General features: G+C 30.2%; 2 protein-coding genes across 2 annotated transcripts; one reads left to right on the plus strand and one right to left on the minus strand.

The window, feature by feature from the left end:
• Nucleotides 1-226: 226 nt before the first annotated feature.
• On the plus strand, nt 227-27,323 carry LOC122510135 (acylphosphatase-1-like). The gene is made up of 3 exons (XM_043624571.1): nt 227-469; nt 7,443-7,552; nt 26,215-27,323. Exons 1-3 carry the CDS (start codon nt 227-229, stop codon nt 26,327-26,329), a joined length of 468 nt encoding a protein of 155 aa, XP_043480506.1. The 3' UTR covers nt 26,330-27,323.
• Nucleotides 20,148-23,257, minus strand: LOC122510125. The gene is made up of 2 exons (XM_043624558.1): nt 22,573-23,257; nt 20,148-22,230 (listed from the first exon to the last, which is right to left on the minus strand). The coding sequence occupies exon 2, from the start codon at nt 21,530-21,532 to the stop codon at nt 20,981-20,983; it is 552 nt and encodes a 183-aa protein (XP_043480493.1). The 5' UTR covers nt 21,533-22,230; nt 22,573-23,257; the 3' UTR covers nt 20,148-20,980.

Raw genomic sequence — 27,323 nt, forward strand, 5'->3', positions numbered from 1 at the left:
TATGTGTTTAATAATAAACAAAAGTGTGTAAAATATTCTACGCAAAAAGGAAACAAAATATAACCTAAAAATATACACTTCAATAATATGTATTTACTGTTTAAATATGTACTTTCATGTGAAAAGAAACACCCTTTGCTTCTTTTTTTCCACAATATAAACAAATTAACACCTTGTCTGTGTTTTATATCACAAAAGTTAAATTAAAATTATTAAAGCACTTGAGATGTCAAAACATTGGAAACACACACACACTATATCAAAAGCATACTCACACGGCAACTCACACAATCAAAGTCGCTCTACGCTGTTACACCGGCATCTAAAGCGTGGCGTAGAGGGTTTCAATTATTTTCACACCGGAAGCCACTTTTCTACAGCAATCGCCCATCCAGTTAATATAGAGATCAGTGTTCTAAACGCATACACTAATACATACATCGCACGCTTTACATTATTGCTTCAGAAAGTTTCAACTGTCCTTATATATTAATCTGAATTTTATTTCACCGCTTGTGAGAAAGATTCAAATTAATAAACTATCACCGAGTGATAAATTCAAATCAATATTAATAAATTATCGTTGTAAAAAATTAAAAATTATCTATATTAATAAATTATTTCTAACTATAATTAAGGTCAATTTATGAAATATTTTTAAATTAGGTTTTTATTGTTATAAAGAAAAATGTTAAAATTTGAATTTAATGGAATGAAACAATAATTTATCAACCGACAGATTAGCTCAGTCGGATAGATGCCTCGCTTGGCGGTCGTTTAAGGACCAAGGGTGAGTACCCTTGGTTCGCGCCCACTTGGCTTGGTATTTTTCCGGCACGTTAGACAATCTGAGCTGAGTCGAGGTATAATGATGTGCACCGTCGTTTATTGTCCGGTACACACCATTAGAACTCGACTGTGGATAAACCGGTTGTACTCAGGAGAGGTTTTCTACAGTTTCCCTCTCCACTGGCGAGAAAACCCATTAGACGGGTGGTCCAGGCAAATGCGAGTACTCCTAATTTTCAAGTCGCTCTGTAGGCGCAAAATTTAGTATTAAGTTTGTTAGGGAAAAATTTGTAAGAGAAATTTACGAAAATGTAAAAACACTTGTATAGCCAAGTATGTAAGGCTGAAGACAGGTGTATAAACAAATAAATAAAAAAAACAATAATTTATCAAAATCCTTATTATTCTCAAATTTGTGTGTTAAAATTAAAAAATATACATATTTTGAATAACAGTGCAAGTTTGAAATTATTTAATTAATTAATAGCAAATTAACCTTTCTGAAATATTAAATAATAATTGTGAGGTATTCAAAAGCAAATAGGAAATAAGCAAGTAAGTAAGCAAATAAGGACGTAAGTAAGCAAGAAGGAAATACGAAAGTAAGCAAATAAGTAGGTAAAAAGTAAGCAAAGTAAACAAATAAGTAAGTAAGCAAGAAGGAAATGAACAAGTAAGGAAGAATGAAATAATATAAGAAAGTAAGCAAGTAAGCAAATAGGGAAGTAAGTAAAGAGGAAGAAAATAAGAAAGTAAGCAAATAAGTAAGTAAGAAAGTAAGCAAGAAGGAAATAAGCAAGTAAGTATGCAAATAAGGAAGTAAGCTAGTAAGCAAGCAAGTTATTTCCTCCTTGCTTATGTTACGTCCCAAAATTATGGTTCGCAATAATACTTTTATTAAATTTAATTAGATATTAAATTTTAATTAAATTTAATTATATTTTATTTATTTTAAGCCTAGACTTGCGTCCAATAGCTTGGGAATACTTTCAATAATTATTTCTCTTATTTGATTTAATTAATGAAGAAACGACAAGAATTTTAATACACTGAAAAAAAGTGCTGTTGAATCAAATAGCTCCATGCTATTGAATTTCCCGTTATTGATTCAATGACACATTTATTAATCGAAAAGTATATTGCTTAAAACGAAAAAATGAAACTGTTTAAATTAAAAGTACAGTACTGTAGAATTAATGATATTGTGCAAATTGTTTCTATAGTTCATCTATATATAGCAACAGAATAATTTATTGCTTCTTTGACATTATTCATTTCAAGCATCTAATAGATAAATTTGAAGAAAATGCATGTAAATTTAAATCAAATGAAAAATTGTTTGCTCCAAAGAAGCGCGCTCTGGAAAACGAAAGCATATGCTTTCGTTTCAATGAGTGGTGCTATTGCGGACTGCCTATAGCATATGCTATAAAAATAAGAACACTATGTATTTGAGACTTTGTCAGGTACTAAATTTATTGAAATACTAACCCACATATATTTATATGTTTATTAAATCTGTCGTTTTTGAGATTCCAATATAAAAAAGTGTTATTTATTTATTTTATTATTTATTATACATAGTTCCTGCCTTTCGGCTTTGAACGAACTTCCAGCATTCTCCTTTACCTTACATAAAAAGTGTTATTTAAATTATTTTAATTAATTAATGACTAGTTAAATATAAATTCCCTATATAAATTCCCTTATATACGCGAAAAATCTCGCGCACGGTATTTAACCACAAAGTAAGTGCCCAATGTTGAGAAGCGGATGTATTACATTGCAGCGCGGCGGTTCTCGTCTATCACGGAAATTAAGCGTTGTTGGTCGCGGTTACTAAATGGATGGGTGACCGCTTGGGAATAGCCGCATTTTTCTGACTAAAAAAGATAAGTGTGTTTGAATGTGTATGTGTGTGTGTTTAGCCGTTGGAAAAAAATGAAAAAAATAATAAAAATGTGTATGTTTGTGTGTAAAATTGAAAAAAAGATGTGTATAAGAAGTGTTGTGTTAAAGGTGTGAGAATTAATTATAGTATATAAAAAACATGTGAACAAAAATTTCCTTTTTTCAATTTATCGTTGGTATATATTTAACCACATAAAAGAATTGAATTAACAGTATGGTGTTATTCAATCGATAGCAACAACTAAAAAAATTAAGAGTACAAATTTTTGAATCATAAAAATGATGCTTTTAAATTTAAAAGTTATAGTCATTGACTCAAAAGCATATACTGTTAAATTAAAAAATTTTGTTTATTCATTCAAAAGGATTCACCTTCGAATTAACATAGTATGCTGTCAATTTGAGAAATATGCTTTTGTTTCAAAGAAAGTGATACTATCGAATCATTAGAATCGGTGCTTTCAAAACAACAGCATATACGTTAGGCAGCCCGTTATGACACTATTCAATGAATCAAACCCATATGTCATTGATTCAACAGCATTTTTTTCTCCGTGTAGAAACGATTCCATACATTCACATAAGACGTATGGAATTTTGTAAAATAAAATATTTTTAAAGAAAGTAGGAAAAGAAAGAACACAGCAAAATTAATTTGTTACTCACTTTTTAATAACACTTTAAAGATGAATTTCAGTTGGAACTGGAACTGGAAGCAGAGATGAAGTTGTAGATGTTGACTTGTTATTCTTTTTATAATTTTTAAATTAAAATTTGAAATAAAACTTGAAATAGAACTTGAACTTGAAAAATAGAAATTGAATTTGAAATAGAACTTGAATTTGAATAAAACTTGAATTTTAACTTGAATACGAACTTGAACTTTGAAAAATAGAATTCGAATTTGAAATAGGACTTGAAATTTGAATGAACACTTGAAGAATTAAACTTGAGAGGACTCTAAGTTTAATTGATAGCTGTTCGAGAACTCTAGTTTGAGTTGATAGCTTTTCGAGCTCTGAATTTTCCTTAAGGAACACGTATATTTATGTAACAGTTCCCACTTCTGATTTTCTCAAGGGAGGAAAATTCGGGGATGAAAATATTGTAGAAAGGGAAAAAGAGGTTGGTTAATTTTGGATTGGTTTAAGAAAAAGAAAATGAGAGAAAATGCATTAAGAAATGGGCCTGATAGGCGAATTTTAGGTCCCTTCCAACTCCAATTTCTAGAATTTACAGAAATAGCATTTTTTCTTAATTTTAACATATTTCTAAATTTAAAATATTCAACATAATAATAAACGGTTGTTTATAATAATTATTTTAACAATTGCAATTATTATTATTAACAATTATGAAATTATTAATTATTTAGTTAATACAAATAATTCGATGATATTTACGTTATTAAATAATTATCAAATCAATTTGTTAATTAATACAATGTTTAAATATTAATTGTCAATAATTTGTTTAAACATTCATAATTATTAAAGATAACAACAATAAAATTAATGATTTCAATAATTACCTATTTATTCTAACTAATTCGATAACATTCTGATTATTATTTTATTACTTAATAGTTATAATAATAATTTGTTAATTAATATTTTATTTAACAATAAACTGGATAATTTGTTTAAACATTCTATTAATTAATAAAACAAATAATCAAAATTGTTATTTAATAATTTCGGACTTTAATATTTTAACTGTTCAACAATTAATTCTAATTGTTGTTAATTGTTTATTGTTAATTATTTGTTTATAATATTCGAAACATCAAAATTAACTAATTAATTTATGTCGATTTTTATATAGTTAGAAATATTTTTAATTTGTTAAAAACAATTATTTTGTTAATAATTTTTATTGTTAATTAGTAATAATTAATTAATTTGACATTTTGAATTTTATTAACATTATTTAAATTTAAATAGAATATATTTTAAAAGAATTTAATATTATTTTCATGAAAACATATTTTGATGAAGTTGTGTAAAAAGGGACTGTTGTAAAAAATATAAGGTTTATCTTAAAGGAATTTTATCTTTCTTTTAGCGGTATAGACTAAAAGAACATAGTTTCAAGAAATCTCTATTTGTGTGTGGAGACGAAGATAGTATACTCTAAGATTAAAACTCAAAATTTTAGAGTATTGATTTTTAGGCTTACAACTATCTTCTCTCAGTTTAGATATTTTTCTGAAAATATGTTTTTGTATAAAATATAGAAATTCGAAATATTTTAAAAGTGACGTCATCGTTACAGGACGTTACACTTACTTCCTTACCTACTTATTTGCTTACTTACTTATGTGTAATTGTTTACTTAATTTCTTCTTGCTTAAAAATAAGTATGTTATTGCAGTTTTATATTTTCTTTTTGTATGATTTAAAACCATTTATTACATATTTGACAATTAATAAGTGTTTAAAATAATAATTAATTAATTGAATTTTAATTTAATTAATAATGAAATGATTATTAATTAATTATAAATAAGTTGAAAAAATCAGCTATCAGTGGGTAAGTCTTTCATTTGACTTTAGTCAAGTCAAGGAAGTTTTACCGAACTATTCCTGAAAACTAACACTTTATGCAAGTCAAGAAAGTTTTACCGAACTATTCCTGAAACGTACTAATCAAGGAGGTATTTATTTAATTTATATTAAACGTTCAGTTTAAATTTTTTTTGAACTTTTACAGTACTATCTTGTAAGGAATAAATATATCACATTAAATTTTAAATATTTCTACTGAAAAAATAATTTAAAAATTATTAAAAATTACGATTATGCCACTATATTCCAATTTTATTGAAAAATTCGGTAAAATATAAGGAACAAATTTTCTCCGTGTGCGGATTACTACTTTTTTGAGTAAAAATCTTTACGAAATAGTAATAATTTCTCTGATTCGTAATAAAAGTTGCTTCGCTCAGAGTATTAATTACTCGAAACATTTTAAATATTACTCGGCTTTTAATAAAATTTAGATTCCTTGAAGTAAATTATACTTTTTTAAAAAAGTAAATATTGTTTGAAAACGAAGCAAAAGTTAATATTTTTCGAGCAGTTTCAAAATTACTTACTTGAAAGTAGTAATTTTTCATCGAAAATAGTATAATTATTACTATTTATTTTTCTCCGCCCAATGGGAAAAAAACCATTGGCGCATTAATGCCCCAATAATGGGAGCCAGGCATACCAATATTGGCACCCATTAATTGACCAATAGTGGTAAAGTCATGGGCTGACTACGTCGTTGCCAATAATTGGCAGCCATCATTGGCACATTAATGGCTGCCAATAAAACGCCAATAATAAAAAATTTTTAAATTAACAAAAATTATTAATTAAAATTATTTAATTATAAAAATTAAAAATTGTTTATTAATTTTTTTTAATTATTATATTTGTAAAAGAAAAAAATCATCACACTAATTAGTGAGATCTCTCTCTTTCAAAAAATTGCCTCACATCCTGTGCAAAAATAGGAGAGGCAGGGGACAGAATTATATTCAACGAATGGACCTGAGGAGTTCAGCGTTTATATTTACGGGCTGGAGTAACTCAGATGCGAGTAGAACTGATGTTTGCTCGCCCTATGCGGCACGGTTGGAACTAAATTATAAAGACAACGCGTACGTGTTCTCACGCAACGCGGGAACATTTGAATAATTTGAAATTAATATTATAATAATTAATTATTTAATTATTAATAAATTTATAATTTAAATTATTATATTATTATTAATTCCCATAATAATAATTTATTAATCATTATTTTTTAAAAATTTTAAGTTAGAATTTTTTTTAAGAAGATTGAGCATTTTTCTTTCTTTTTTTATTTGTGTTAAAGAAATACTTAAAAAGAAATTAAATTCTTCTTATTTTATAAAACATTAAGAATGTTAATACTTAATTATATTATTGTTAAATATCTTTGACATGGAACACGCGCGTTTTTTTCTAGTTATCTTCATAATTTTAAGTAATTCTTATCATTATTTTGAATTGTAAAATAATTTCAAATTATTCAAATGTTCCCGCATTGCGTGAGAGCACGTGCGCGTTGTCTTTAGAATTTAGTTACAACCGTGCCGCATAGGGCGAGCAAACATCAGTTCTACTCGCATCTGAGTTACTCCAGCCCGTACATATAAAGGCTGAACTCCTCAGGTTCATTCGTAGAATATAATTCTGCCCCCTGCCTCTCCTATTTTTGCACAGGATGTGAGGCAATTTTTTGAAAGAGAGAGATCTCACTAATTATTTTGATGACTTTTTTCTTTTACAAATATAATAATTAAAAAAAAATTAATAAACAATTTTTAATTTTTATAATTAAATAATTATAATTTTAATCAATAATTTTGGTTAATTTAAAAAATTTTTATTATTGGCATTTTATTGACAGCCATTAATGTGCCAATGATGGCTGCCAATTATTGGCAACGACGTAGTCAGCCCATGACTTTACCACTATCGGTCCATTAATGGGTGCCAATAATATACCAATAGAAAATCAATGGCTCCCAATATTGGGCCATTAATGCGCCAATGGTGACTCTTGGCAGTTTTCCATTGGGCGTGTACTAAAAATAAATGTAAAATATTGTACTTACAGTTGTAGTTCCTAAAAATGTAATTTCCGATATTAATCTGAAGCAGGGAAAGTTTTAAAAAAATAAATATATATTTGCTAAAAAAAATTACTTTGTTTTATTTTTACAGTATACACAAAGAGAGGGGAAAAAATTAGGTTTAATTGGATGGTGCATGAATACCGATAGAGGAACAGTCATTGGACAATTGCAAGGAGAGAAAACCAAAGTTCACGAAATGTAAATATATGAGCGGATGGGAAGAAGAACTCGCCGAGCGCGTGGTTGTAAGGGATAAAATCAGTCAGGTAGCAGTGAGCGCCTCTGGGCCACACACTGCTACCTGACTGGAACTATCCCTTTCGGTCGCGCGCTCGGCGAGTTCTTCTTCCCATCCGCTCATATACTTTCCATAGATAGCAAGTAATGTTGCAGCAAGCTTCTTATGAATTATTAATATATCAGGCCTCGGACTGAATTTAGAATTAAAAAAAATTATTTATTTACTTATTATTCTCACAATAACATTTTTTTGTATTCTATTATTATATAATAAGTTTTTGAGGGATAAAATGAATTTCTCCACTTGAGAACGCCGAAGAACATCACCAGATGGCGTGGAATATGGTTTTGACAATTGAACTGCCGTCTAGCGGTGACCTTGACGTTCGCAAGTGGAGAGTAGCGTCTCCATATTGAATCTTAATTTGTTCATAACTTTATAATTATTTACAATCAGAATCTAGAGAGTTTGACAATTAATATAAATGGGTGATTCTACAAACGAAGGACGAAAATCAAGAAAATTTGGACACAACATTTTTTTCTCATTTAAGTTCTGAAAAGTATTTTAACTTCAAGTTAATGGTACTAATAAAGACATCCATAAGTGGCCAGACAAAATATTAAAAATTACAAAAGTTATGGTTATTTATAAACAATTTATCCAGAGAATTAAAATCGTGTCAAGAAAATTCACATTAACATAAAAATTAATGAATGGATTTTTATAAAATTGGTTACTCGGGGGTTTACGGGGTTGCTGATTAAGAATCCAATGTCAGTTTTTCAAAATTCAAAATGGCGGATACAATATGGCGCACGACTTTTAAAAAAACTTATCGTATTCGTCTAAAAATCGTTACCCGGGGGTTTTTGAAGTCGCTGATTAAGAATCTAATTAAATGAATTTTAAAAAAATTGTTCGATTTTTATTAAATTTGATTTTGTAAAATATATTTAAACGTTAAATAAGTTATTAACCTAGAGGAAAAGTTAGAACTAACAATTTACGATTTACCACCATTTTCGCAACTTTTGAATCAGATAGTTCAAGATTATTTAAAATACGGAATACTTGATGCATACGGAAATTTCCGAGGACTGAAAAGAAATCGAGTACCCGAAAAAATCGAATACTAAATACTTTGAATACACCTCTACTTTATAACGTTGAGTTTAATTTTGAATTTACTTTTTAATAATTTATTAATTTGTTTTTATTTAATTTATTTTAACTAATTAATAATTAATAATAATAATAATAAATTGTAATTAATTAATTAATTATGATTATTAAAAACTATTTAAAATTTATTTATTTATTTTTATACATCTATGAACTATAAATATAGTAGTAGAACTAAAAAACATAATTAAATTGTTTAAACAAATTGTAAAAGCAATGGTTAATTTGAAAAAAGTTGACCTCGGATTGGTAATAAGCGAAACAGAAAATCACCGAGTAACGATTTTCAGACGAATATGTTGAGTTTCTCCAAAATCATCGGCCATATTGGATCCGCCATTTTGAATTTGAAAAATTTAAAAAACTGACATTAGGTTCTTAATCAGCAACCCCGAAAACCCCCAAGTAACGATTTTTACGAGGATCAATAAAAATCATCGGTTTAATTAATTTTTGTTGTAATTTAATTAATAATTGTTTTTAACAAATTACGGATGGTGTATTTGTTTCTATAAGCACAATTTCACAAATCATAGAATTGTAAAAGTAAGTTCAAGTGTCTAATAATAAAGAACTACTTTGATTTTTGTGGGCTAAACTTTATTCATATAAAAAAATACTTATTCCATTTGTATGTTTATGTTAATATAATTATGCGAAATGAAAATTGAAAATTCAGTTATAGCAATTTCTTGTAAATTTAATTAGGATTATTTTAAGACCAGAAAATCAAACAATAGTTGAAAATTGTTAGTTTTACGCTATTTTTAGTGATATAGTATACATCCTATCTCAAAAGTGCCAGACGAATGAGAACCAGACGAATGAGAATTTGGCATTTTTTGTTTAAAAAATAGAAAAATAACATTAAATAAAAAAATCCTTCAGTACTATCTTATAGAGAATAATAATCTACAAAACATAAGTCTATAGAATAACCGAAAAATAAAATATTTTTTTAAAAAATGTATGCCAGACGAATGAGAATTTGTCTGGTCACAACACAATCTTTGTTACAAATTGAGAAATCTTGGTTAATAGATTAGAAGATTCAATAAAATCCGATTGGTATCACATTTAGTTTAGTTTAATTAACAACTACAACGAACAGTCACTTCATCAGAATGTTGATTTTTAATAATTTTTACATTTTTTGCACTGCCAGACGAATAATAACAAATTCAGGGGACAAACTTCGCGAAGATATTTTATAAATAAGATATAGAGAAACATCATAATTATTTCCATATTAGTAATCTACAACTATTCAAAATTACTAATTCAGTATGAATTTTCCGCAAAACATTTGAAAAGTGATATTTATTCTCAATATGAACTGTCATTCTCCCAAAGGGACATGCCAGACGAATGAGAATTTAGCACTATAATGTGTATTTTTTGCAAAAACATATTCTTTTTCATCGGTTTTTTTCTGTGCCATAATAGAAACCATTAAGATTTACAATTTCCATTAAAAGTAAAATTATTCTTTCCAAAATTAATATACAAAACATGCTTCAGACATAAAAATTCCCTCTTTTGTAGAATCACCCAAATGGATTTTAATTTTTAATTTATTTTCCTTTTCAATATTTTTATCCTCTCCAATTTTTTAGGGTCTTAGAATTAATTTCTTCGCTAAATAAACTAATATATTTAAAATCTCGATTTAAGAAATTAATTAGTAGCTTTTTAAAAGAATTAATATGAGCGGATGGGAAGAAGAACTCGCCGAGTGTGCGGTTGTAAGGGATAATATCAGTCAGGTAGCAGTGAGCGCCTCTGGTCCACACACTGCTATACCTGACTGGAAAGGGATAGCCCTTTCGGTCGCGCGCTCAGCGAGTTCTTCTTCCCATCCGCTCATATAGTAACTTATTATTTATAAAAATAGTAGCTATTAATAAATACAGGCCTCGAACCGAGTAAATAAATTAAGGAAAAGTATGTAATTTTGAATTTGGTACCTAAAAGTACGTAATTTTGACAAAAGGTCCGTAAAGTACGTAATTTTGACCATTTTGACTAAAAATCAAAATATGTATAGGTACAGATTGTGAATAAATATTTAGTGATGCCTTCTCTATTTTTATTCACATTCACTTTCCGATCAATCCGCTAACGGTCATCATTTTCAGAAACAGTGATTGGTCGAAAACGAAAGTCATATTTTGTTAATAAAGGGTTCATACCACTATACATGCCTCAAAATTTAGCTTCTTTGTAGAATTTTTTTACGATCCATGTAAATTTTATTGATCTAAGTCTTTTATAGTTTAACAAAGACACTCTTTAACTATATAGAAAACGTCGTTTTTTTTTTTTGATTTAAATTCTATCAAATCCTATATCGAAAAATGACAGAAAGTTCTTTCCTATTGTATCCAAGGTGGTTACAATTGAAAACATACGTTTTCTAAAAAAATATTTGTGGAAAAAATAATAAAAGATTCTTATGACCACTAATAACATTATATTCTTAGCACACTCCAAACATACAAACATTTTAATTAAACTGGAAGAATTAAATTAAAACTTATACCTTATGGGAATCAAACCCCGCACCTATGACCTATCTATCTAAACGCTTAACGACCGCGGCTATCGAATCGACGTGAGAAATATTTTTCGACCTGTCTATATAAACTGCAACTTTGAAAAACGTAAGTTTATGTAAAATATTATAATTTTTGTAAGTACCTATAAAAATACAAGCAGAAATTAAAATATTTATAAAGATTTGCAATATATGCTATTATGTTAAAAATATTAATTAAATATTTAATAAATTTTTGCTCAAATGTCATTTGACCGCTTTGTAATTTTTTGAAAATATTTGCAAAAAATAACATTAAGCGAAATAAAAAACAGAAAATTCGTAAAAATTAAAATTCGCAAAATGACTAGGTCAGACCAGCTCAACTGTGTTAAAATAATTCGTTGATTTTCTAACATGTTAAAACTTTTATGAAAATCTGTAGTTCACAACAAAACAATAAAACACTTATAACCGTTTTTTTAAAATTTAAAATTTTTGTTATTTTTTTTTGCATTAACAAAATATTACAAAATTTAAAAAAAAATTAATAACTCAAAAGCCGTTTACAATAAATTAATGAAACATACACTATTTACACAAATATGTTCACTCTATTAAAAGAAAATATTTGCATGATTGTAAATTTAAAAATTCCATATTTTTAATAACATATTTATAAACAATTTAAATTATTTATGTTTTCTACCGCTCCTGTTGCAATGAAACTCATAGGAAGTATACTCAGTAGTTTCTTCTTGAAACCCAAAAAAAACTCCACAATGGGAAAAATTTGATTGTCGTGGAAAATTCAGTCTAGAAGTTACAAATATTATTTGCTTTTAATAATTTTTTTTTTAAATGAAAGTTTATAAAATTGTGGACCGATCAGATTAAATCTGATATCTTAACTTTAAAAAATATTAATGCTACGCATTTGTTAACTAATATTTTAGAATTTTTTTTCTCTTTTGTTCATATATATATTGTTAAATAAAAAAAATTAGTTAACAGTTTTCGAAATTCTACCGCCACAGATCGGTGCGCAATTTTACAAACTTTCATTTAAAAAAAAAATTGAAAACAAATAATATTTGTAACCTCTAAACTGAATTTTCTACAACAATTAACTTTTTCCCACTGTGGAGTTGGCGCGCGTTTTTAATAAAAAAATTCGTTATGTACATTTTCCAAATTGAAAATACCAAAATTTTTTTTGGGTTTCAAGAAGAGACTACTGAGTATACTTCCTATGAGTTTCATTGCAACAGGAGCGGTAGAAAACATAAATAATTCAAATTGTTAATAAAATTGTTATTAAAAATATGGAATTTTTAAATTTACAATCATGCAAATATTTTCTTTTAAAAGAGTGAACAATTTTGTGTGAATAGTGTAAGTTTCATTATTTTAGTGTAAACGGATTTTGAGTTATTAATTTTTTTTAAATTTTGTAATATTTTGTTAATGCAAAAAAAATAACAAAAATTTAAAATTTCAAAAAAACGGTTAAAATTGTTTTATTGTTTTGTTGTGAACTACAGATTTTCATAAAAGTTTTAACATTTTAGAAAATCAACGAAATTTTTTTAACACAGTTGAGCTGGCCTGACCCTACTATTGACAAAATTACAAATAGCAACAGTAACAAATTCATAAAAAATATCAATTCCAGAAATGCAAATTCGCAAAAATAAAATTTGCAAAACAACAATTAGCAGAAATAATTATTCATAACAGAGTAGTTTTGCAAAAAATGACAATTAGTAAAAGTATCTAACAATTTGTAAAACTGTCAATTGCGAAGAATGTAAGTTTGCAAAAATAACAAATTTGCAAAATAACAGTTAACTTAAATATATATTTGTAAAAATGTAAATTTGCAATAATAATTCTTTGCAAAAATAACAATTGGCGAAAATGACAATTTTATGAATTCTAATTCGCGATTAATCAAACTCTTTAAATTTAAACTTGAAATTCCAAATAGAATGCATCCCCGATTCAAAATTAAACCAAGATGACATTAATCCTTCACTGTGCTATATAAAGTTGGAGTTGGAAATTCCAAACTCAAGCTTGTTCATTTTTAATTTGACATGACAAGTGAAATTCCATGTGGAAGGAGTTTAATAGGTATTTCATCAAAACTCATAGATAGAATGTTATAAGACGTTTCAGATAATAGGATTTGATAGAAAATGTATCCAAATCATTGATAGAGAAATGTTGGATTTTCATGTTGAAATAATTTGATAGGTATTCAATCAAAACTCATGGATAGAAAACTATAAGATATCTAGGGTCATAGGATTTGATAGAATTTGTATCCAAATCTTTGATAGAGAAATATAGTATTTTCATGTTGAAAGAATTTGATAGGTATTCAATCAAAACTCATGGATAGAAATTATAAGATTTTTCGACTCATAGAATTTGATAGAATTTGTATCCAAACCTTTTGATAGAGAAATAATGGATTTTCATGTGGAAAGAATTTGATAGATATTCAATCAAAACTCATGAATAGAAAACTATAAGAATTTTCGACTAATAGAATTTGATAGAATTTGTATTCAAATCTTGGATAGAGAAATATTAGATTTTCATTTGGAAAGAATTTGATAGGTATTTAATCAAAACTCATGAATAGAAAATTATAAGATTTTTCGCCTCATAGAATTTGATAGAATTCGTATCCAAACTCTTGATAGTAAAATATTGAATTTTAGTATATTATTAACTTTGATAGATAATACATCAAAACTTATGATAGGAATGGATTTAATTTTCTACTTTAGATAGAAGTGGATTTGATTTTCAATATTTGATTAAATTGGATTCGAATTTCAAGGAGTGAAGGAAGAAAATTCTATCAAATCCTGTCTATTTTAATAATTTTTTTAAACAGGGTCCGTTTACACCTTAAATTCAGTCCATGTATTTCTCATAAGTCTGTCCTTGTTTAATTGGGGTGACTCCGTTTACACCTTAAATTCAGCCTCGAAAACAGGCTAAAAGTAAATCTTTTTTTTAGTGTGTATACAACAAAAACTATGTAAGTACATAGTCTTTGAACGCGAACAAATGGCACCTAAAATAATATATTTAAAGTGATGAGCTCTTTCTAAAATTTTACACAACATTTTTGAGATATTTTACTTTCAAAATCCGTAAAAAAAATTTGATTTTTTGAAGTTGACAAAGTGGTATGAACCATTAAAGAAATTAAAAAACTTCTTAATTTACAGTTCTTAAGTAAAATTTTATCACAAGAACATATAAAATATTATTTTAATTTTAAGATTTTCTAAACTAACAAAAATATGTTGATTGAAATCCATGTAATTATTTAAACTATATCATTCTATTTTGCGATTTAAAGTCGGCACTTTAACAGTGTTCGACGGTCTCTGAAATTTCTAGATTATATTCGACAAACCGCTATCACCCAACAAATACGACACTGCCTGGTTTAAATGACTTGAAATTGGTAAACAATCATTTTCGGACGAGTTTTTCTCTGCACACAAGCACTTTTTGCAAAGTCTGAATCCGAACCATTGACACAAATCTTCTTAATTATCTAAATCCTAAATATTTTTTTAATTCTTGAAGAAACGCGATTGCAAAATGGGAATGGCCAGAGTACTGTAATGCGAATCATTTTGTGGGGATTGGGTAATTATTATAATAAATTTATGGGATCAGACCCCAAGATCCCAATAATCACAAGTTTCTATAAATTTCAATTATATTTATTTACTTAACATGTCTGCTGACTGAACATTGACTTAACACGTCGTTCCCGAATCAAGACTCACAAAAGAATGTCACTCATACATCTCACATACCAAGAGGAAGCCAAAAGTTAAAGGCTATTCTCACACAACGTGTGTAACACCTTAAGCCTAACCCACATACTCCCCTCCCAGTGATAACGATATAAAAAAAAAATAATAATAAAATTTATATATAAAAAAAAATAAAAGAGAAAAATAAAAAAATTTCTTTTTTTTGTCGAAGTACGCGTAACAATAAAATATACGTATATACATTTTAATCTCATATTTAATATTTAAAGATCACAATATTCACCTTTTAGGTAATAGTATAATACTGTTTGATTTAAAAAAAAAATTTTTAATCATTAAATGTTACTTTTTTTCTTTTAAGAATATTAGGAACGAATTTACGTTTTAAAATAGTCGTAGGAGTTTTTTTAACAATATGATACTCCACATTTTTATTTGGTTTTGGTTCGACGCAGACATTTTCCTTTTGGTTTATTAATACTTTAGAATTAGTAGGCAAATCGACTAGATTACCAGATATCGAAGGAACGGGCAAATCAATTTGTTAAAAGACTTTAACGGAACCAAAAAATCGTTTGGTTTATTCTCAATATTGACAGGGATGAAAATTGGTGATTCAACCCTCGTTATTTTAGAAAAATCGCGTGCAATGTATGCATGCGGTTATTAACCTTATAAGGCCCTGAATAAGGACATTGTAAAGGTTTCTTTAATACGCGTACAATTCTTACGAATACATGAGAACAATCTGACATGTTTTGGTGTACAAAAATTTTTCGCTTGTGATGGTGAGAGACGGGAACCAGCTTAACTTCACGCATGTGGTTTCGAAATTCGTTAACGAATGAACAAGGCTCGAGGGGAGGATCGTTCGGCAACACAAACTCGCCCGGAACACGTAAAACTTTTCCGTAAACGAATTCTGCGGGAGATGCCCCGCAGTCCGTGACCGAAGTCCTGAGTCCCAACAATACTGTTGATAAAACACGAATCCAACTCTGATCAGAGTGGTACATAATCGATGCTTTTAGGGTCCTATGCCAACGTTCCACCATGCCGTTGGATGCGGGATGGTAGGCCGTGGATCTGACCTGATAACTGTAATAATGCGGAAAATAATTTAGATTCAAACTGCGTTCCCTGATCGGTCGTTACCGTTTGTGGGGTTCCATATCTCGAGATCCAAAAATCAACAAACGCACGAGCTACAGTCAGCGCTTCGATATTCTTAATCGGAACTGCCTCCGGCCATCGCGAGAAACGATCAATCATAGTTAAACAGTACCGATAGTCGTTGTCGACAGGCAACGGACCTACGATGTCCATATGGACATGATCGAAACGCGACTCAGGTGAGACGAACTGCGCAGGTAAAAGAACATTGTGTCTAGAAATCTTCGCCCTCTGACACTCGATGCATGTTTTACAATATCGCGATATTTGCTTGTGCATTTCGGGCCAAACGTATCGTTTTCCAATTATCTGACGCAAAACGCGCGCACTCGAATGAGATAACGAATGAAATGATTTAATTATTCTTTCTCGTAGGGAATCAGGAATAAACGGACGCAAACTATCACCAGACGTATCGCAGAATAACTCGATGTTTTCGGGACCGAAAATAAACTTCTTCAGTCGAATGGACCATTCTGAATTCGAAATCGCCTTTTTTAACTCCTCGTCCGAAGCCTGAGCCCTTGCCAAATCGCACAAACCAATTTCAGAAGAGAAGGTTACCGCCTCCACACGAGATAAGGCGTCAGCGATAATATTATTTGCACCGGACAGATGTTCTATTGTCGTAGAAAATTGCGAGATAAAGGACAACTGTCGCTGTTGACGTGGTGATGATTTTTCTGATTTTTGTTTGAAAGCGAATACAAGCGGCCTGTGATCTGTGACTATCCGAAACTCGCGACCTTCGAGGAAATAGCGAAAATATTTAATTGATTCAAAAATAGAAGTTAATTCGCGGTCGAAAGTACTATAATTTTTCTGAGTAGGTGTAAATTTTCTTGAGAAGAAAGATAACGGTCTCCATGAACCCGAGATCATTTGTTCAAGTGCAGCTCCCATTCCAAAATCAGATGCATCAGTGACCAATCAGGTGATAGCATTCGATTCTGGGTGAGAGAGCAAGGTAGAATTAGCGATTTGATTTTTGATTTCCTCGAAAGCTGCGTCAGCCTCGGAATCCCATATGATTGGGGTTTTGTCGTTCTTTTTCGAACCGACGAGAAATTTATTCAACGGAGCAAGTACTCGCGCAGCGTTACAAATGCTCCGTCGATAAAAATTTGGTAAACCGACAAATCGACGCATTTCTGAAACTGTTGTGGGTTTTGGATACGAAAGAATCGCCTGAACCTTTTCCTCGGTAGGACGAATGCCCTGATGATCGATCATATGGCCAAGAAACTCCAACTGAGATTGACCAAATTCACACTTTTCAATATTTATTCGCAAACCAAAATCCCTCAAACGGGAAAGTACCTCGTTAAGATGCTGTTCGTGCTCCACAGGGCTGCTGGAAGATATGAGCAGGTCGTCAATATAAGCAAATACGTAGTCCAAACCATCGAGAGCTCAAGACACGTACCGTTGAAATGTAGCGCCTGCATTTTTCAATCCAAAAATCATCATTGGGAATTCGAACAACCCGAATGGAGTGATAATTGCCGTCTTGGCAATATCCTCCAGAGCGACGGGAATTTGATTATAAGCCATATGAAGATCAAGCTTACTAAAAACTGTTTTTCCTGCAAGATTAGCAGTAAAATCGTGCAAATAAGGAACTGGGTATCGATCCGGTTCGGTCACGGCGTTAAGTCGACGAAAGTCGCCACAAGGACGCCATTTGCCGTTCTTCTTCAAAACCATGTTGAGTGGAGCGGCCCAGGAACTGCTCGATCGCCGACATACCCCGAGTTGCATCCAAGTCTGAAATTGAGCCCTCGCCGCCGACAACTTTTCAGGAGAGAGACGACGAACGCGCTCAGCTAGGGGGGGACCGTTAGTAACAATATGGTGGTAAACGTCCTGTGTGTTAGTCGAAATTCCCTGCTCAGGTCCTGTAACCTCTGGATATTTAGATAAAATTTCAGCAAAAGGGACCTCATAACACAGGCACACAAAAAAAAAGTTTCGTGGCCGAGACACTACAGTAGTATATTCCCATGTATTTTTGGCCGCTGAATCCGAATCTGAAGTCCGAATGCTCAAATTGGTTCTTTTTTTTAAGTTATACTCAAAAAACGACTCAAAACACGAATTTGAACCAAAAAAATTAAAATTTTTTTTTGTGAGACATGACAATAGCATATTTCCATGTATTTTTTCCCGCTAAATCCGGATTCGAAGTCAGAATTGACAGATGTGCTCAAAATTTTGAGCTAAACTCAAAAAACGACTCAAAAAACCGAATTAAAATGACGAAAATGAAAATTTTTTTCTGTGACATTGCAAAAGTATATTCCTATGTATTTTTGCATGCTGAATCCGAATTCGAAGTCAAAATTGACAGATTTGCTCAAAATTTTGAGATAAACTCAAAAAACCACTCAAAAAAAGACTCAAAAAACCGAATTAAGATGAAAAAAATTTTTTTATGACACTACACTACTATATTCCCATGTACTTTTTCCCGCTGAATCCGAATTCGCAGTCAGAATTGACAGATTTGCTCAAAATTTTGAGATAAGCTCAAAGAACTGATAAAAAAAGCGATTTAAAATTAAGAAATGGAAATTTTTTGCTATGACACTACATTACAGTATATCCATATCGGATCTCGCATTTAAAGTCAGAATTGACAGATTTATGACTGATTTGCTCAAAATTTTGAGATTTACTCAAAAAACTGATAAAAATTTAATTTAATATGAATAAAGGAAATTTTTTGCTATGACACTACACTAGTGTATTCCCATGTATGTTTTCACGGTGATTCCAAAGTCAGAATTTTCAAAGTGGCTCAAAATTTTGGATTTCATTAAAAGTGCTCAAAAACATGCATGCTTGTACCTGTAACCAGGGTTTGAGTTCTAAAAAATTTTATGTCATTCTGATAATTCTAACTTCGAATTTGTATTCAGCGTATATAAATAAAATTCATGAGAATACACTACCGAATACCAAAAAAATGAACTCTTTTGCATTAAATTAAATTTTGAGCATTTTTGGATTTAACTTAAAATTTTGAGCCAATTTAATAATTTTAACTTTGAATTTAGAAGCAGATGTAAAAACATGAGAATATACTAATGTAGTGTACTAGCAAGAAAAGTAGAGTTTCTTGACTTTAATTTTTGTAACTTAACAGATTTTCTTGTGTGTCTCAAAATTTTAAGCCATTAGAATAATTCTGACTTCAAATGCGAGATCCGAGTGTAAAAATATATGGAAATACTGTAATGTAGTGTCATAGCAAAAAATTGCCATTTCTTTATTTTAAATCGCTTTTTTTATCAGTTCTTTGAGCTTATCTCAAAATTTTGAACAAATCTGTCAATTCTGACTGCGAATACGGATTCAGCGGAAAAAAGTACATGGAAATATAGTAGTGTAGTGTCATAAAAAATTTTTTCATCTTAATTCGGTTTTTTGAGTCTTTTTTTTAATGGTTTTTTGAGTTTATCTCAAAATTTTGAGCAAATCTGTCAATTTTGACTTCGAATTCGGATTCAGCATGAAAAAATACATAGGAATATACTTTTGCAGTGTCACAGAAAAATTTTTCATTTTCGTCATTTTAATTCGGTTTTTTGAGTCGTTTTTTGAGTTTAGCTCAAAATTTTGAGCACATCTGTCAATTCTGACTTCGAATCCGGATTCAGCGGGAAAAAATACATGGAAATATGCTATTGTCATGTCACAAAAAAAATTTTTAATTTTTTTGGTTCAAATTCGTGTTTTGAGTCGTTTTTTGAGTATAACTCAAAAAAAGAACCAATTTGAGCATTCGGACTTCAGATGCGGATTCAGCGGCCAAAAATACATGGGAATATACTACTGTAGTGTCTCGGCCACGACACTTTTTTTTTGTGTGCCTGTGTAATTAACAGTGGTTATACTGCACGATGATACCCTACGAACCTCACAATTTCTCGTCAAACTAGTAATCGAATCGGTCAACTCTCGTCGAGCCAAATCTACAAGAATATTATTATTGGCTAACAGATCTGCCCCGATGATTGGGTAAGGTACTGCAGCCAAACAAAAATTCCAATTAATGTCTCTCCTCAATCCAATGTCCAACGACAAACGTTTTTCTCCAAAAGTTGGAATTTTAGAATTATTTGCCGCATAAAGAAAAATCTCAGTTGGTCTGAGTTTCGAATTTGACTGTATCGGAAGAAGGGACACGTCAGACCCGGTATCGATCAAAAAAAGAAGACCTGATTTTCGATCTCTGATGTGGAGACGCTTAGAGTTTACGCCGAAAGCGATAGTCTCCGAACGGGGAGGCGTTTTCAGTTTTCCGACTGTCGATTGTTGTTATGATTATTATTATTCGAAACTGTTGAATACGAACAAGGTTTTTTACATTTGGTGGCTTTATCACCAAATTTATGGTGATACCAACAATTTGATTTATTACTTTCAGAACACGAGCGATTTCTATTATTTTTCTGATCATTCCGAGATCGAGAACGAGAATGACTGTTTTCTTTAGAAAATTTAGTACTTAACGCGCTAACTTGAGCAACTAATTTACTAATTTGATTCTCGATTACTGATAATGGATTTAGACTTGAATTAACAGATGACGTACCGACCGCGGAACACGAATTAGGAATATTCATTGTTTCATGGACTTTATCAGCTAAATCTTCTAAGTCTTGAAGACCTTATACACGAGAGGCGGCTAAAATCGCGCGAGTTGAAGATGGTAATTGATCGAGAAACACCGATTTAATAATTGCTTCGCTACAATGCGCGTCGCCTAAACCTCGTAAACGTGTTAAGATCAACGTTGGCTTTCCGTCGGTTGGAATATCTTCCTTAAGAAGCTGTCTGAGCTTAGTTTCCGTAGATACAGAATAATTAGCGATTATCGGATTTTTAATCTGAGTATAAATATTCCCGGGTGTTGGTCGAATTGATAAAATATCACGAGCGCAAATTAAAATCTCAGGATCTAGTTCCGCAATCACGTGATTAGCTTTTGTTGTTTCCGCTGTAATACGACCGTTAAGAAAAACCGATTCTATTTGTAAAAACCAAAATGTAGGATCGTTCGAAATAAACCGAGGCAACTTATGATGTCGATAGTCGTTAACGCGAGGCACCTCCCGCAAATTCGCAATATTTTCGGTAACTCGATTCAATTGTTGTTGTAATTCAGTTAAGCGTTCATCGACGAGCTGCGATCTGGTCGCGTTCTCATCCTCCTCACCCATGATGTTAAGAAAAAAAAAAAATTGACACCAATTAAACACGATAAAAATACGCGAGGTACCCGTCGCTCACCATAAACGAAAAAAAAGAAAAATATATAAAATATTCTCAATAAAATCGCGAGGAAATAATAAAAAGAGAAATAATTTTTAAATTAATTTGAAAAATAAAATTCGATATCAAATTCGATGAAGTCCCCTCGATAAATAGTAAATCAGTCGAACAACAAATGTTCAAAAACAATCAACACTTTAACTCAATCAAGGAAATTCGAAATTTAACCTTGAATCATACTTTGTCATATCACAATAAATATATATTATATGAATTTAAAATTATATGTGATTAAATCAAAGAAAGAAAAATCTTTTCTTTTTTTTTTTTTGAAAATAAAATTAAATAAAATTATTTGTCAAAAATGAATAAAAAGAGAAGAGACAAATCACGATAAAAAATATGTGATTACACACAAACTCACAACAAAAATACCATACGCTACGAGTCTTTTTTCGGCGACGAATTCGCTGGTGATGCTGGTTGTGAACTGGTAGACGACGACGTCCATAATCGTCCTCCTTGTCGATTAATCAAACAATTTGAGGTTCCACCTCAAAGGAAAGCGCTGAACGGCAAATGACCCTCGAATATATTGACAGGAAGGCAATGCGCAGCACCAAATTATCTCCTCCGTGCGATTAATCTCATGAAAAAGATTTATTCATAAGGCGCGGAAAGGTGTTTCGCAAAGGAAACAGTAAATAAAAAGAAAAGCACACTGAGAAAAAAGAGGGCGCGTTGCAGCACATTTTCGATTCATTTTGCGCGACTCAACCCTGTGTTCTGCTAGACACTTTTCTGGGGCGTGCAGCGGACCCCTGAGTCGAGGCGAGCTGTATTTGAAGCGTATTACACGCTCTTTGGGGCGTGCTGCACGCCCCAGAAAGTGTGTAGAAGAATTCAGGGTTGAGTCGCGCAACATGAATCGAAAATGTGCTGTAACGCGCCCTCTTTTTTCTCAGTGCAGGTATTAAAATTTACATACCTCTTGCATGGGCTCAATTTTTGTGCCCATGCTTCCTTTTAAAAGCGTTTTATATTTTAACTCCTCACCACAGCGCACCAGGAATCAATCGTCAGTGTAGTGTTGAAGTTGGCGAAAAATTAAGTTGTATTGTGAAGTCGGGAAACGAAGCCACTATTCATCAAAGGCGGTGAAAAAGTCGGCTGCAATAGTCTGTTGCTCAGCATTGATAAAATTCAAAATGGCAGCGGCGTCCTCCAAAAACGTGGTGCGAAAAAAAACTTTCCGAAGTTGACAGAAAATATGTCGCAAATTCGAAAATTTAAATGTTCGCAGATAGAATAAATTCTCCTCTTTGGAAATCGATGAAATGCAATTTCGATGCCATTAACCAATTTTTAATATTCATGGATGTAAATTGTATATACTCCATGCGTGTTCGCAATCACACAAAAATGTATGTTTCGCGTTGGGAAGTCACCAGTGTGGGGATTGGGTAATTATTATAATAAATTTATGGGATCAGACCCCAAGATCCCAATAATCACAAGTTTCTATAAATTTCAATTATATTTATTTACTTAACATGTCTGCTGACTGAACATTGACTTAACACGTCGTTCCCGAATCAAGACTCACAAAAGAATGTCACTCATACATCTCACATACCAAGAGGAAGCCAAAAGTTAAAGGCTATTCTCACACAACGTGTGTAACACCTTAAGCCTAACCTACAATTTTAACAGCTGAGCATTTACGCTCCTGTGACGTAGGGTAACTGCACCAATTGCCGAGGGTGCTCCAATTGTCGAGGATAATAATTTTCTTTTTTAGATAAATAGTATAATATATAATATTTAAGAACAAAAAAAATTTCTAAATAATCTTTGTATTTTCAACTGTATATTTATATATACAAATTTCGTAGCGATTCTACTAAAATATTAAAATAACATTATAATTCACTGTTGTGAAATTTACACGAATCTCCATTTTCTTAATACTTTAGGTTGATTAAAACAGATTTTTAGAAATGCAAATTAAACGTATTTATAATGACTTTTTGTGTACAAAATTATTATTATAATTTTGTACACGAACTAAATTAATTTTGTATGCATGTTTTTTTGTTAAAAAAAAATATTTAATATTTTTTAAAAGCAAATCATCGGTATTTGGTTCCTTTTTTTTGACAGTTCCATTTCTCGAGGTAATGACTCGAAAATTGGTGTAGTCACTTTTTTCGCTGATGCACCATTTATCGATGGTTAAGTGTTTATTTACTAAACGTCAAACATAAATGCCAAACATTTATAGGTACAGAGTAAAAGAAAAAAAATGCTCCAAAAATTTACAACCAACAGAAAATAATCAACCAAAAAAACGAGGAAGACCGAAAAAAAATTAATAAAAAAATGCATTATTTAAAACTAAAAAATTTTGTACTATACTTTAATTATAATTAACCATTATATTTACAGTTCGTAATAAAAGTTTATTTTATTCGTTTACAAATTTAATGTGACTTAAATTAATTTATTTTTTCAATTAATGTCTGATTAACAAAATTGATTAAATTTAATTAACTTATATTTATAAAAGTTTAAAAAACAGTTAAATAATTTTCTGTCCTGTATCATCTACTATAAAAATGTTTTATATCGATATTATAAATTATTCAATTATAGTTAAATAAATATATTTGTTTTCTGGTAATGTTCTATAATATTTTTATCGAAAAAATAAATATCTACTCGATTTTCTAATATCTGTACAGGTTAATTGTTAGGTTATATTGGGTTATATGTTTAAAAATGTCATACCCTCGACAATTGGAACAGACCCTCGAGAAATTAGCACAAGACCATCGACAAATGGTGCTTTTGCTCGATTGACTTTTAAATATATTTTTTGCTTAACAATTTAGTTTATATTAAAAAAATAAATATTAATATTAAACATTATTAGATCCTTCGTCCAAATATACAAAAATCAAATTTTAAAGTGCATTTACTTCCGAGAAAAAAAATGTCAAAGTCACATGTTGCCTAAAACCCTCGACAATTGGTACAGTTACCCTATGTGTATGATGCGCTCCTCTTTCGATAGAGGCAGCACTAAAATTCGCGGTTTAATTCAAATTATACTTTAATATAATAATATAATGAATACATTTAATTTATTGAGAATTCTACGTATAATTTAGAATATTGGCAAGCAACATGGGCAAATCGACAAAATACTTTCCCACAGTAAAATCTTAAGTGGAAAAAATCATAAACTCAAATACAATAGAGCATGCAGTGGAGGCGACGAAACTTAATCCTTCTCGTAATAAATATTTTAGGATTATTTGAGTATAACACTAAAAATAAGTACATGTTTTACTTATTTGTCACGTTTTTGAAATTCACATTTATGGTTTTATTACTTCTTAAAGAAACTCGAGTAAATCGCTCATCTGGTTACCATAAAACCCCAAGACCCTTTTTTTTGCCTGAGAAATAAAAAGGGGAAGCTTTTGTTTCGTCATCCCTACTGCATGGACTTGTTAGCAAAAAATCAGAGACACCTACTTTTCCGCCTTTTTGGGTTTTTCCTCTTTTTAACCAACTAGAGCGAAGGAGGCGTACTTCTGCCTTCCTTCCTGGCACTCGGGGATGGGGGCGGAGGCCCCCAGGATGGGTCTAGGAGGAAAACGAGAAGTCAGAAACTGTTCTACTTCCGAAGTATTAACTCGTGTTCAAAAAGTAAAATAAACTTAATGTAGAACGAACTTCGAAGTTTTTAATTTAATCGAAAATTGCCTATCATAATCCTACAATTATAATTCAATAAATTAACAGTTTACTTCACCGCGAGAGTTGAGCTTCTAAGCTCTTTGTTGCGGAAACGAGCCATCACCGTCGAGGATTCCGCTTTGAAAATAAATTCAGAATCTAAACTCAAGAACAATATTAACATTCTTATAAAGGTTTGAATTTTAAGAGTTTTGCCGCGTGAATCTGACTCGGCGCGTTACACTCCCTGCATGCTTCTGCCCTCTAATGGCAAATGGCTGTAACAAACGTCTTGCCGCCTGTCATTACATTACTTTTGTTGCTTTTGTATTTCCCATTTTGCAACCGCGTTTCTGCATAGATTAAAAAAATATTTTTGATTTAGGTAATTAAGAAGATTTGTGTCAACGGTTCGGATTCAGATTTTGCAAAAAGTGCTAGTGTGCAGAGAAAATCTCGTTCGAAAATGATTGTTTACCAATGTCACGTTATTTAAACCAGGCAGTACCGTTTTTGTAGGACGACAAGTGTAGGTCGCACACATAACCTACAAATTTCAGAGACCATCGAACGCTTTTAAATAAAAAATTACATATTTTGGTACGTAAATTGGTCACTAATTTTTCCTTTTTCGCTACGTAAAGTACGTAATTTTCAATGTCAAAGGCAGGTCGAGGCCTGAATAAACAAATAGTTTTAAATAAAAAGTTTTAGGCAGTGAAAAAAGTGTCAACAATTATATCAATAGTCACGTGATTCCGAGGCCAATGATATTAATAATATTTATTATAATTAAATTCTTCGCAATTATTTACAGCAAGCTTACCGCAATATTTCTGCAAGCATAACGTATGACTTATCATTTTCTTTTAAAATGTTTCAGGAAACTTTGGCTTCAACATAAAGGAAGTCCGAGTTCTTCAATCGAAAAAGCCGAATTTCGCAACGAAAAAGAAATCGCCGAATATACAATGACAGGTTTTTCGATTAAGAAGTAATTTTTTTGTATCTTCTATTACCGAAGGGGACTTTTTATTTTGTATACCTAATTTTCGCGAAATAATAATATTTATTTTAAAGTATTGTCCTCATTTTAGATTTTTTTAAATCATAGTTATAAGTTTAGATATAATTTCCTTATTTAATTTATTAATTTATTTTATATAATTTATAATTAATAGTTATTTATTAACTCTCATTAATTTTATTATAAACCTCTGCTGTTTTAAATTGCCTTTGATGTCAAAAATTAATCAATTATTATTTATCAATTAATTTATTTATATTTTTTTAAACATTTTTCGTAACTAAAGAATATAAAGTGTATAAAAATAAAGAATAATTTATTAAATATGTGACGCTCCGCGGTGAAGGAAGGAATACCTTGCGCGGGAAAATTTGTAGGTTATGATTGTTAATTTAAAAAAGAAAATGCATAACGAAAATTAATTCTCAGTGCAAACTAATAATATTTAAATATCTATTACATTAAAAATATTCCATAAGAATTACTTTTTTCACAAATTATCAAAAATTCTTATCAATTCATGTAAAAGAATTATAAACATAACCTAGAATTTTTTTAACTCGTGTAAGATACCTTTCACCATGGAGCGTCACTTATAAAAATCTACTGTTAAAAACTGATTAATGTGTGTATTTTTTAAAACTGTTATTTATTTATAATTTCTAATTAGTAATTCTTTTATTATTTAAATTAAATTTTATTTCTTTTTAATTTTTTTAAAATTTATTATATTTATATGTTAAGTTTCTACAAATATAGATATTTTTAAAAAAATGAAGTCATTTAAAAATTGTATACTCGGCGATGTAAACAAGAACAACATATTAATTTTAAGATATAAAAATAAATATTTAATATATGACTTTATTATTCAATGAAATAAATATTATAATTTACTGCGGTTTGTAAAATTGTAACTCTTCGAAAATTAATAATTCTTGTATTAACACTGCGCAAAATTTAAA

This window comes from Leptopilina heterotoma, unplaced genomic scaffold (genome assembly GCF_015476425.1).
Source record: "Leptopilina heterotoma isolate Lh14 unplaced genomic scaffold, ASM1547642v1 Lhet_67, whole genome shotgun sequence".
Classification (NCBI taxonomy): Eukaryota; Metazoa; Arthropoda; class Insecta; order Hymenoptera; family Figitidae; genus Leptopilina; species Leptopilina heterotoma.

Bases quoted from the DNA above. Each gene is read 5' to 3' on its own strand.
- LOC122510135 (XM_043624571.1), top strand. From the start codon at position 227: ATGTCAAAACATTGGAAACACACACACACTATATCAAAAGCATACTCA. The intron at 470-7,442 runs GTTTCAACTGTC...TTATTTTTACAG, and splicing joins TTACATTATTGCTTCAGAAA to TATACACAAAGAGAGGGGAA. The intron at 7,553-26,214 runs GTAAATATATGA...AAAATGTTTCAG, and splicing joins AAAACCAAAGTTCACGAAAT to GAAACTTTGGCTTCAACATA.
- LOC122510125 (XM_043624558.1), bottom strand. From the start codon at position 21,532: ATGGGTGAGGAGGATGAGAACGCGACCAGATCGCAGCTCGTCGATGAA.